The sequence below is a fragment of the Diabrotica virgifera genome, chromosome 3, assembly GCF_917563875.1.
Source record: "Diabrotica virgifera virgifera chromosome 3, PGI_DIABVI_V3a".
Taxonomy (NCBI): Eukaryota; Metazoa; Arthropoda; class Insecta; order Coleoptera; family Chrysomelidae; genus Diabrotica; species Diabrotica virgifera.
Genome location: NC_065445.1, coordinates 204,992,994 through 205,006,823, shown reverse-complemented (window position 1 = coordinate 205,006,823; position 13,830 = coordinate 204,992,994). Strand labels below are relative to the sequence as shown.

At 33.1% G+C, this 13,830-nt stretch overlaps 1 protein-coding gene across 2 annotated transcripts in view; it reads right to left on the bottom strand.

The window, feature by feature from the left end:
* Positions 1-6,221: 6,221 nt before the first annotated feature.
* LOC126882331 (cytochrome P450 4C1-like) overlaps positions 6,222-13,830 on the bottom strand; it is a 214,924-nt gene continuing 207,315 nt past the window's right edge. For both annotated transcript variants that reach the window (XM_050647206.1, XM_050647207.1), the window contains one exon: positions 6,222-6,440. In XM_050647206.1, the coding sequence (XP_050503163.1) occupies positions 6,280-6,440 (161 nt within the window). In that variant the 3' untranslated portion in view covers positions 6,222-6,279. The remainder of the gene's footprint in view (positions 6,441-13,830) is intronic.

Below are 13,830 nucleotides of genomic sequence, written 5' to 3'. Positions count from 1 at the left end.
CGTAACCCAAGGTATTCGATGTTTTGGCTTAATAGGAATTAAAGGAAAAGCTTTATTGAAGATGCGGATAAGCTTATCTAGAAAAACACTGAAATTATAGTCCACGTCCATAGAAGGAAACTGCCACTCAGAAGTTAAGCATAAATTTTGGAATTTACGAAAATTCTGGGCGGAAAAAATCCTACCTAAACGTCTGGGTTCTGAGGAGGGTTTGCTGAAGATGTTAAATTTCGTATACACTGCTTCATGATCAGATAGTCCCGCATTAATAACTGTAGAGCAGACATCAAGGGGTGAGAAATCTGAGACAATATAATCGATTATGGTAGATGTAGTTTTTGTAATCCTTGTAGGAGAATTAACGTGCATTGAGAGACCATACGATTCAAATATGTTGACCAGGGATACTTGGGTAGCACAAGCAGCAGCATAATTATTGTTAAAATCACCGCATAGAATTTTTCTGCTTTTATGAGGCAGGTCATCTAACAAATTTAGCAGGTTCTGAAAAAATAGTTCCACGGTAGAGTCAGGTGATCTATAAATGCAAATAATGTAAAGATTAAGATTTTTATTATAAACTAAGGCAAACGCAAAGACGGATTCACTTAACAAAAAGTCGTATTTTGTTACCGGAGAAAAATCATTATTTCTAGAGAGAATTAGGGTGCCTCCATGAGCCGAACTTGGGCGATCATACCTGGCAATTGTGGTATATTTTTCTACAAAAAAAGGCTCGTTGACTTCAAGCCAGTGCTCTGTAACCGCAACTATCGGGGGAAATCCTAATTCCTCCAGAAACAAAAATAATTCATCAGTTTTATTTCTTATAGAACGAATATTAATCAGAACCATGCCAAAGTTGTCATCACTAAAATAATTTGAGGTTTCTAGTCCCTCAGAACACGTCGTGATGTTTAAAAATTTCGCTTTGGAGAGCCAGTGGAATAATAGCTTCGGTGGCATTCCCTTGACTTTTGTAGGTGTATAATTCTTTCCGAACTGAGGTAGGACCTATAAGCGGCAAGATCAGCTTCCACTTCAGCTGGACCAATTCCGTAGGCATGGTTAAATTCTAGAAGAACTTTTCGTAGTTCTTCGGTCGTAGTAGGTAGTCCTTCGGAAGCCAAAAAGAGTTTCACGCTGGTGTTGGTGTATCCATCATAAAATACAGAAGAAAGCTGGTCGTGAAGAAAAGCAAGATGTAGTTTAATTGCTTTTAAGATATCCGGTTCCCTTAATCTTGCAAGAAGGTATCGACTGTTCGAGTTATTAGTTAGTCTAACTCTTGGTGGTGTTAAAGGATCCAAATTTATGGATGGTTCCAAAGTATCTTTCTTAATAAAATTGATACGGGAACGGAAAATCTCTTTGGATTTGCAAACTGTGATGGCCTGCTTGTCTGTAAATTAATTTGTGTTTTCAACTTCATTTTTGTTGTTGCTTGGAATGGTAATTGGATTTTCCAAGCTAACCGGGCTTCTATTGTACTTCGGATTCATATTTTGTTCAGATGAAGTCTTTGGTTCAGAGTATGCTGATTCTGTGGACCATTTAATGTTGACACCAGGTGGCCAAATTTCCTTATTAAATAATAAGTCGATGGACGTTTTTGATTTTATGCCTATTTTGAATGAGGAACCAGTTGCTGTGTTGGCGTCTTGAAGTAGGGCGTAACATCGAATATATTCCTTAATATCTAGCTTCTCTTTAATGTAGTGAACTACTTGAATAGGGGTGTAAATTGGGGTTAAGTTGCTAATAACGACAAAGTGACGTCTATCTTCTGCAATTTTTGATTTTTTGACTGGACCTGCTTCGAAATGAGTGTCCTCAGTTTGGGTACCTGTAGTGGCATATACTATGTTTCTCTTCACTACCTCTTTCTTCGATGGTATAGCAGGTAGTTTGTTTGAAAGGTTACTCATTTGATTTGATATTTCACTTATGTTTGAAGAGAGCCTCTCTAATCCCAATTTGATCTCAGATGAATTTGAATCTTGGACTTGGACTTTAATTGTGTCAGTGGAACTGCCGAAAAAAACTGACGATATATTGAAGATATCTTGTTCCATCTGCCTTACTGCCCTGTCCCTGCATTACTGCCCAATTTGTGATAAAACCGGAAGTATAAATACTACCTATTATGTGTTACTATATCTTTTTATATGAGAATATTTTTTAATACGTGCCAACACAAGACTAGTTTCTAATAAATCAATGCATTTTTTCTTTTCTCATAAATTATTTTATATTCTTGTGACGAAAAAATAGGATCTTAAATTTATCAGGATAGTTACGTAGATTTTTGTTTATATTAAATTCTCCTGAAGATCTGGCTTTATTAAATTTATGCATCCATCTACGTTTTTTTTCTACGTCTTTTAAAAACGTTGTTTTCCAACACATTAACACATCTTCATTGGAACTCATTGTCGGTGGTCGGTGGTCGGAAGTTAACGGAACCAATGTAGGCACCCTCGCCGGACGATCGGTCTATATCAGATCTGATCTGATCGGAGAAATACGGATCCAATGTAGGTGCCGCCTATCGGATCGGATCGGATCTGATCTTATCTGATCTGATCTGATCGGAGAAAAACGGATCCAGTGTAGGTGCGGCCTGAGTTGTCTAATATTTCGAATCTATTCTAAAATATTATTACTAGCTTTTTCTATGGCCCACATCTCGAGAATATCAAACGCCTTTTCATAGTCTACGCAGGCAAGAAATACGGGTAGTTGATATTCATTTGCTTTTTCTATCAATGTCCTCATTGTCAGCAGATGGTCTGATGTACTATATCCTTTGCGAAACCACCCTGTTCCACCGGTTGGTAATTGTCCATTTTGTAGGTCAACCGGTTGTTAATAATTCTCATAAATATTTTGTATACTTGACTGAGCAGAGATATAGGTCTATAATTATGTACGTCACATTTGTCCCCTTTTTTGTGTAACAGTACTACTAGACTTTCATTCCAGTCTTTAGGGATCTTGTTTATGAAGACATTTATTAAATAGCTCTGTTAGTATAGGGATTATTACTGTTTTGTTTGTTTTCAAGAGCTCGGCAATTATACCGTCGTGTTCTGGAGCCTTATTTTTTAGTTCTTTTAAAGCTCTTCCTATTTCAAATTCGTTTATATTTGGTAGTACCTCTGATCCCACGTTTTTATTTTTCTTTTGACGTTTTCCTTTGCTGATCCATTATGCTGGCTTTGCGAGCTGTACAAGGTTTTGTAGAAGTCTTCGACTATTTTTGTTATTTTATATATGTCCTTCTCTTCCTTATTATTGTCGTCTTTAATTTTGATAATGTTTTGAACACCCAGTGCGGGTCTTAGACATTTTAAGCCTCTGTTGTTGTCAATGACTCGCTTTATTAAGTTCTCGTTCCATTTTTGTATGTCGCGTTTTAGTTCTTTTCTATTTGTTTTATTAAGTTGAGTGTGGCGCTTATTTTGCGCTACTAGTTGTCTTCTTTCCGTCATTATTTTTCATTGTTTAGTTTCGTTGCTTATTTTGTCTTTTTTAGTCCTTGTTTTCTTTGCGACCTGTAGTCCGACTTCTAGAAGGTTCTTATTTATCATTTTGTTGTTAATTTCGGGGGTACTCTTTCAAATCAACACCAATTTGGAACTAAATATGTCTTACCGTTTCGGTGTTTATTTTAAAACCGCACTATAGTGAAATGGACATGCAAACAGAAATACGCAGCCGGGCGCGTTGCAGTAATTTGCTGTAAACTCAATTTTTCCAGAAAGTGTTAACGGGATATGCTATACGTGATCTTTTTAAAATCCCCTTATTGGTTAATCCTCAAGGGGTACCCATCAGCGTCTCGTAAAATTAAATACAATTATTAATTATACTAAATTTACAATCAAGATGCAGTAGAAATAAACAAACCAAGACACATTAAATACTACTAGGAGCACTCCCGAATCATAATTTACAATGTATACATTGTAAATCCCAAATCATGATTTCTAAAGTTTATACATTGTAAATTATGATTCGGGAGTGCTCCTAGTAGAATTTAATGTGTATTGGTTTGTTTATTTGTACTACATCTTGATTTTAAATTTAGTATAGGTAGTTATCGCACTTTGTTGTGAATAGTGAATATGTCGGCATACTGCCAAAAGTGACGTGAAGTCATGTTTGGGTAGTTTCGAGAAAATGAAGTGTAAAGGTTTAGAAGGAACTATAAAATCGAACATGATAACTACACAGTTTTGAAGGTTTTTTTTCCTAGGCTTAGTCGTCTAGGAGCAAATAATGTAGTTAATAATAAAATAGCTCTTATCATAAACCAACAAAAATGCAATAAATATGACTTGGTCACTTCCGATGTAAGATAAAATTAATTAATATGACTTGGACATGACAAACTTTAGCAAAACGAACGTAACTACCGATAAAAAAATACCCTAAAAACATTAAACTCGGTCTCTGAAGATCTATATTTAAATAAAGTAGATCCTTGGGCATTTTATACTTCATGCATTCCAGTTCAAGCCATCCAACATTATTGCCTCTTTTATCTTTGCTTTTATTTTTAACCAAGTTACTTGCTAGAGATTTGAAGTAAATCAAATCAGAATCTATGGTGCGGAGGTCTGGGCTCTGACAGAGACGTGCATGAAAAATTAGAAGCATTCGAACTTTAGTAAAATAGACAGTAAGCGGGGGCCAGGAAGGACAAGACACCCGTGGCTCCAAAATCTGCGGAGGTGTTTCGGGCCACATCGATCGAACTATTCAGAAGGGTCGTAAGCAAGATCAGAATTTCCATGTTAATAGCCAAGGTTCGCAACGGACAGGGCACACAAAGAAGAGAAGAAATCATAAAATCTTAATTCGTGATCGTTATAGGAACTACAACTTTTATTTTTATTGCATTTGGAACGTGCAAGTTGGAAAACGTTTCAAAGGTCATTTTGTGTGTAAAGATGCGCATACATTTTGTTTGCTTTTTTGATTGCAGAATGCATCCAGTCTGGAGTATACCTCCATGTATGTGCGTCCTTTCTCCAAAAAGTTATGTTATATACCATCAAACAGCAGGTATGTGCTGCAAAATATACCAAAAAATAACCAAAAAAATTGATTTCGGTTCTGTTCACTTCAGCTGTCAGAAAAACACTAATTTCTTTTATAGTAGTTTTAAAACTTTTAATCCAGCAGAGTAAAGCAGTTTCCATTTCACCTTCCCCTTTGACCACTTAATCCTCTCCAAGAAAAACAATAATCATTATTAGGTTTCGCAGTTTCATGAGTAGTTCAATTGTAGGTAGATAACTTACTTGTATAATACATTTGAGAAACGTCCGACTTTGGAAGATTTAAAGCCAAAAGATTGTAGATCAAAAGTTGCACTTATAAAATTAGTATCTGTATTTGTTTTAACCTTGTTTTTTTTTTAATTTCTTAGCGTTAGAACAATGATTTGACACAAAATTAAGTATACTTGTACGTAACGTCTACTTAAGTTAAATTGATCAGACAAATTCAATATCAACTCTCTACCGAAAAAAGTGACCAAGTCGACTTGATCAGTTTTCGCAGTAGCGAATACCAGTATTATCACTTGAGCATTGTAAGAGGTACCTGAAACTAGGCAACCATATTTGTATTGCGACTTGGGCATTTTTTTCTGAAAAGATATTATAATTTTAAGTTATTTGGTCAATAAACATCAAAATGAGATTTTTTTAACTTGGTCACTTTTGGCAGTATGCCGACAATTTTTCCACGTGATATAACTGGATTGCTGTTCACGATGTTCCCGAAGCAACCAGTTCCTCACCAAGAAGACGAAAATCCTGCTAAACGTTGTGGATGCTGAAATTGTTACAATAAACAAATTGAGTCGTATTATACGTCTATGAAATGTACAAAATATAGTGTATTTACTTGTAAACGACATTCTAAATCTAATATTATCGTATGTACAAATTGTAATAATCAAAGAAATTCAAGTTTTTTGTACATTTTATTACAATTGGTTAAATTAACAATTAAGTATTTTTTGACAAAATAAATAACGATGCAGTTAATCAATACTAAAAAGAGTGTCGAAAATGATAAGGAACTACGTGGCAGCAAATTACTGCTGCGCTCCCGACGTTGTAATTTTTAAGGCGCTCCCGGCCGAAGGTTGAAAGGAATACAGGATGTCAAAACACAATTAGTAGGAAAATAAAAGACATTCGTTGCATCAATAATTTATTTATAAATATGATTTTGGTCTATTGTTTTCATAATTTTAAATTATCTAGGTTCAATCCAGACTTTCGGTCCATCTTTCAATCTCAAGACAAGATTCGTCGTTATTTTAATCTCTTCAATGCTTTTATATTCCGAAAAGACTTTATATCTTCGCAGAACCGTAGCCAAAATGGTTTTTATATTCATCATGCCGTATTTTCCACCTAAAATATACATATTTATTTAACCTTTAACTACACGCGCTGGAGTATTTTGTACGCCAGATATAAGAATTCAACTGCAAATATATTTAAAAATTTAATTCTTGACCTTGTTTATCTCTCTAACCTATCACTGGAATGTGCTTTACAATTTGGTTTTAGTTTCGTTGTAATCGGCGTTCTGGGAAGATCGTAATTTACAGTTTAGTATTTGTTGTTTCAGGTGGTGGACAATATACGCCACGATTATATTAATATAGGTAGTAATATAAGCTCATATTTCAATTGATTTTTAGTCATTATGGCACAAAATATATTTTTCTTTATAAACAATACTTTTTTTCCTGTAAAAAATGACATTTCAAAAAATTTTTTATTAGGAATTTTATTTATCATGGAATCCAGTTATTCCATGATTCCAGTTATAAATCCTGATTGGCTTACTGAGAAGGAACTCCAAGTATTCACTGATGCTGTATACGGTTCATAACAAACAACTAAGTGTATTTTTTCAAAAAAAAAATCTGCTGTTTTTAAGTGTATTTTCTTGTGGCGTATAAAGTACGCCACGCGTGTAGTTATGTAATAACTTGATGCGCGGATAGTTAAAGGTTAATATTGAATTTAATATACACATACAGAAAAATTTTATGATGGGTACTATAAATTAGCCAGAGATACTAAAATATATACTGGCAGAGAAACTTCGCTAACATGGCAACGCTGCTCTTCCAAAAATATACCTACGAAACAAAATACGTTTGGTGAGTGCTCCTGCTCATATACCTATAGTTTTAAATATGTCTCTGTCTGTTTCTCTCATTGAAAGCGCTTTAACTACGTTAAATTATTTCCTATACTGTATATCTCAATTTCTTCTTTAACCCATTTCTATCCAATTTGGACATCATAGACCTTCCCCAAATATTTCCATATCTGCCTGTAGTTGGCTGCGCTTTTCTACTGAGTTCCTGCATCTTTTACATCATACTTACATCGCATCCGAGGTCTTCTTCCTCTCCACGGTCTCTAGTTTTGTATTTCAGCATTCCATCTTCCTGTGTCGTATTGTGGCTCGAACTTTAACTTTTACCCTGTTATGTGTTCTGTTACATTTTTTATTTTGTTTTCTCTCTTATCCGTTTGTTTGATTTTCTGTCTTGCAGCTTTATTCCATGGATATTTCCATATTTCTTCGAGTTATTTCTATTTTATTTATGTTGGTCTTTGAATGTCTGTGTTACTGAGCCAGACTTCAGAACAGGAAGGATGGACACATCAAATACACAGGTTTATAGGTACTGTTATATCTTTGTGCTTTTTAGTATCCATCTTAACTTTCCAAACGCTGCCTACGCCAATCTGATTCTTCTTTGTAATTCAATTGTTTGGTTCTCTTTATTTATTAGCTTTGATTATTTGACCCAGGTATATACAGGGTGTCCAGAAACTCTACCGACAAACGAAGACAGGAGATACCTCAGATATTTCTAAGATAATTTAACCCAATTCACCTAGTCCGAAAATGCTTCCTAAGGGCGCTAGAGCTCTTTGAAGATCGCGTGTTGTTATTAGTTTTTCTTAAATACCCCAGAACGGAATGGGACGTTTCATCACCGCCGGTTCATCGCCATTCAATTTCATCGTCGTCCGTTTCATCGCCGGCCGTTTCATCGCCAGTTAGTCAGTTGATTTTGTATTATGGGAGATGACACGACACGACGTTAAATTCAGTTCAAAACTTATGACAATTAAAAAGATAAAAAATATTATTATATTTACTGTTCTACTTCCCCTAAATTTTATACTAGATAGTACTAAGTTTGTAGTGTTAAATGACCTTTGTAGAAATATATAATATGTTCAAATTTATCGGAAATATATCAGTTAGCGATTAACTGACCGGCGATGAATCGGCCGGCGATGAATCGACCGGCGATGAACTGGCGGCGATGAAACGTCCTAGACCCCTCCAGAAGACTTCTAGAAAGAAATACGAAAATTAGCACGCATATTTTTATCATCCAGAGGTAAATCGATTCCATCCATTGCGAACTTCTAGTACCGGTCATAGGCGTCCGTTTTGGGTAGGGCAACGGTTATTTTATCGCATAACTTTTTTGTCTTTAACTTTAAAGCATTTTTGACTCCGGATTCTTAATTTATAAGGTATTCTAGTATTAAAAGATACTCTTCCTTTAAGTCGGCAGGACACACCGTTTTCTAGAAAAATAGATTTGAAAATTTTTCGTTTTTGAATTTGAAAAAAAAAATTGAAAAACATTTTCAAATAACGGTGTATTTTACCAACTTAAAGCAAGAGTAACTTTTAGTAATAGAATACCTCATAACTAGAGACTGGAAAATATGCACTAAAAAATGTCTAAAATATGCATGCAATATGCATTTTAAAACAAGCTGAATATGCACAATTAACATGCAAATATGCATTTATATATGCACTTATTTTTATATGAATAATTTTATGGTTTACGTTAAATACATAAATAAATAAAAAATAATAAAAATAAATAAATAGGTTTGAATTTAAACCAAATTGTATTATTATTTCTTAATATATTTTTTTAACTTCAGGTTTTGTGACAAATAAAACGGCAAAATATTTTATTTTGACCACAAGATAAATAAGAGTACAATAAAATAAATGTACATATTTTTATTGTTACAATATTGATTCATATTTTCTAAACTAATATTATAAAAAGAGTACAATAAAACAAATTTACATATTTTTATTGTTACAATAAATAATCATATATTGATTCATATTTTCTAAACTAATATTATGTCTTCTATCTGTTAATATTTGTTTATAGGCAGAAAAAGATCTCTCAACGTCACAAGATGTAATTGGGGCATATTTAAACTTTGCTATTAGAGACGGATCCATATTAATATTTTCATCGAAGTTTCCAAAATTGATTATATTATTTATTGAACGCAATAAAGTGAAACCCTCATTTTTGTTTAAAACGTCATCAAGTTTATCTTTAATTTTTACTCCAATTTCCCCATTCAGATTTGTTATTTTCTGTTTAACCGAATCAACAATAGACATACTATTGTGAAGACATAAATTTTGAGCCTCTAATTTTGTAATTGAACTTTCAATGATATCGAAATTCGATTTTATATACAACAATTGATTTTTAATAGACTTTTCTTTAAAAATATTTTGACAGTTATCAATAGCGGTACAAGTCGGATCAAAACTTGAAATAACGCTTTTGATGTCGTCGTAGTGTTCAGATAAAAATATAGCACTTTTAAGCCAAGTTCCCCATCTGGTTAATACTGGTTCTGGTGGTAAAGGAATATCGGGAAGCATCTCCCTATATACCTGTACACGTAGTGGTGCTTTCAGAAATACTTTTTTTACATTATTTATTAAGGTGTTTACATTGGGAAATTCAATTCTAACTTTCTCTGCAACTCTGTTTAGGCCGTGCGCCAAACATGTACAGTGAATTAAATTAGGGAAAAAGATTTTAAGATTGGATGCAGCTTTCATCATATATGAGGCGGCATCACTAAGCATTAATAATATTTTTTCAAATGGTACTTGATCAGGTAAAAAAAAATTTGTTAGGGATTCGTTAACAAATCTAGCTATTGTAGCATAGTTTGTTTTTTCCAAACATTTTACACTAATTAAGTATGAGTTTTTAAAATCGCCAGAGTCGTTAAGAACTCCAACAATTAGATTCGCAATTTGTCGACCCTTTGTATCCGTTGTTTCGTCGACGGAAATCCAAAGATATTCGGCTTTTAACTGATTTTTAATACTCGTCATCACATCTTTGTAACATGCACTGACATATTTTTTCCGAAGAGTTGAAGAACTTGGTATTTGAGCTGGTTTATCTTTAATCTTGCAATAAGTTTTTAAAAAGTTTTGACACGATTTATGTTCTAACTTGTGCAGAGGGATATTGCAGTTCAAAAAAAAATGGCATAAATCCTTTGCAAAGGTTTCTTGCCCAACTGACGTATTCTGAATCTGCAAACTGTTCTGTAGAATCTGCTGGCGAGGTTTATTATCATTTTTTGATAGCTTAGTTTGGTGAAGTGAAGTTTTTATGTGTTGAACTACTTGGAATTTCTTTTGACATGGAATCTGGAATATAATGATAATGATGTTTTAGATGTTTTCGTAAATAGATACCTACATTAAAATGATCAAACTTTTTAAACCTCCCCCAATTTTTTTTTATTTCTCAAAGTGAAATTGAAATCGTCAAACAATAAAGTACAGTCAGTGTACCGTAGTATACAGGGTGGGCCACTCTCAACACCTCGCTCTGTATAAGCCAAACCGTTGCGAACTTTAAAAAACAGTTTTTGAAGAAATGGGACGGTTTGTCATTTTAGAATAGACAGACACATAGATGTGCAAAGAAGTTTGATAAGTTTAAAAATCTATTGAAGTGGAGAACTTACCTTTTTATCACAAATGGTGCAAAACATACTTTCACTGTCGATAACTTTTAGATGATTGTTACTTCCAATCCAACTTCTGAGAAGACTTGATTTTTCCCTTGCTACTTTAGGCATTTTCACAATAATAATAAAATGATTTTTTTACACAGTATAGTCAATAACTTGCAATCACAAAAGTTGAATAATCGGCGATTGATTTAAGACTAACCATTCATAAAATAAAATAATCTATCCTACCCTTAAAATGCTTAAAATTTCGTTTTGGTTGGTTTTCCCAGAATAATTCATAGTTGGCCGACACCAGCAGAAAGTACAGGTAATATTTGTAATGTTATTCAAAATATAATCGGTATTTACTTAGGTAATTTGTAAATTCTGAGAAGTCTATAAATCTTAAATATCCGGATAATGATACCTGCAGCTATAAATAACGCCCATTATGTTTATGGGTACAACAACAAAGGAGCTTAACAGCAAAATATTTACTTTCACATTTTATTTTAATGGATGTTGATGTTACTAATATATACCTTATTTTTAAATGGGGTAGAGTAAATTCCCATCAAAATATGCATTTATATGCTCTTAAATCTCCAAATATGCAAGGCATATGCATTTATGAAAAACATGAGAAATATGCAGCATATATATGCATATGCATTTTGCATATAATCCAGTCTTTACTCATAACTTAATGATCTAGTGTCAAAACCGATTAAAAATTAAAGACAAAAAGTTGCGATAAAATGCTATAAAATAACAGTTGATCTACCCAAAACGGGCGCATATGACCGGTACTAGAAATTCGCAATTAATGAAATCGATTTATCTCTGGAATATAAATAAACGTACCAGTATTCGTTTTTCGAAATAGTTTTTTTTTATTTATTTTTGAAATTCAAAAAACGAATCATTTCCAAATCGGTTTTTCTAGAAAACGGTGTATCCTATCGACTTAAAGCAATAGTACATTTTCGTACTAGAATACCTCACAATTTAATAATCCATAGTCAAAAATGCTTAAAAATTAAGGACAAAAAAGTTATGCGACAAAATTACCGTTGCCCTACCCAAAACGGAGGCCTATGTCCGGTACTAGAAGTTCGCAATGGATGTAATCGATTTATCTCTGGAAGGTAAATACCCGTACCAATTTTCATTTTTCTAAATAGAAGCTTCCTGCAGGTATTTAAGAAAAAACTAATTATAAGACGCCATCTTCAAAGAGCTCTAGCTCACTTAGGAAGCATTTTCGGACTAGGTAAATTAGGTTAAATTGTCTTAAAATTGCCTGAGGAATCTCCTGTCTTCGTTTGTCGGTAGAGTTTCTGGGCACCTTGTATATCCGTTAACATCCTCAATATTTACGTTATTTACATTTTATTTACCGGGTGTCCACTTATATTTTCCCCCATTTTAACTGCCTATAACTTCTAAACGGTTCAAGATAGAAATATGCTGTTTTCGTTGAAATGTTTTATTTTAGTAAAAGTTTTGTCTGAATGGATTGAATTTTTTATATCGCTTTCAAATACGAAATAAAAAATGGCGGATTTTTGAAAAAAACTTTGTTGACTTTTTTTTAATGGAACACCCAGTATATTTTTTTGTAAATTGAAAGAAAGGTCATTCACCTATCCAGCGATATAAAGTTTTTAAAAATCGGTTGTCAAATCACTGAGTAATTAATTTTTAAAATGAGAGGTGTAACGTGGATATCCCATACCTAAATAACATAACTGAGCAAAATGATATTATGTTACATAATTTCCACATTGCATCTCTCATTTTAAAAATTAATTGCTCAGTCATTTGGCAACCGATTTTAAAAGATTTTATATCGCTGGATAGATAAATGACCGTTTTTTCAAGACACAAAAAAATATACTGGGTGTTTTAATAAAGAAAGTCAACAACGTTTTTTTTTTCAAAAATCCGCCATTTTTTATTTAAAAGCGATATAAAAAATGGTCATTTACCTAAAAACTTGAAGAAACGGTCATTTATCTATCCAGCGACATAATTTTTTTTAAAATCGGTTGTCAAGCGACTTAGCAATTAATTTTTAAAATGAGAGATGCAATGTGGAAATCACATAACTTCCTTAGTTATGTTATTTAGGTATGTGATACCCACGTTGCACCTCTCATTTTAAAAATTAATTACTCAGTTATTTGACAACCGATTTTGAAAAACTTTATATCGCTGGAAAGGTGAATGACCTTTCTTTCAATTTACAAAAAAATATACTGGGTGTTCCATTAAAAAAAAGTCAACAAAGTTTTTTTCAAAAATTCGCCATTTTTTATTTCGTATTTGAAAGCGATATAAAAAATTCCATCCATTCAGACAAAACTTTTACTAAAATAAAACATTTCAGTGAAAACCGCATATTTCTACCTTGAGCCGTTTAGAAGTTATAGGCAGTTAAAATGGGGGAAAATATAAGTGGACACCCGGTATTTTATCATATGTATTTGTCATGATTTTTGATTTACTGATGTTCAGTTTTAATCCTATCTTCTCTGATGCTTTTGCTAGTTGACTCAGCATTGTGGCTAGTTCTTCTTGGTTTTGTGGTGTCAATAAACTGAATCACAAACAGTTCATGTACAGTGATGCCAAATTAGTTAATTTTATGAAAATAAAAGTTGGTTTATATGACGAACAATGTAATTTTTTTTTTGAAACGGTAAACTTTAGAAAAAAATGTTATAGGACTTTTTGTTCTACATTGTGTATTATATCCATAACTTAAAGGAACGCACTATTTTCGGGGACATCCTGTATATGTTATGTAAGAGTTGCGTGTACCTGGAGCCTACGCTACTGTTATTTAGAGCTTTTCAATCGCCCATATCTCGACACTATCAAACACTTTGTCTACAAACGCTAAATATAAATCTAGGTTGAATTCGTTTGCGGTCTCTAT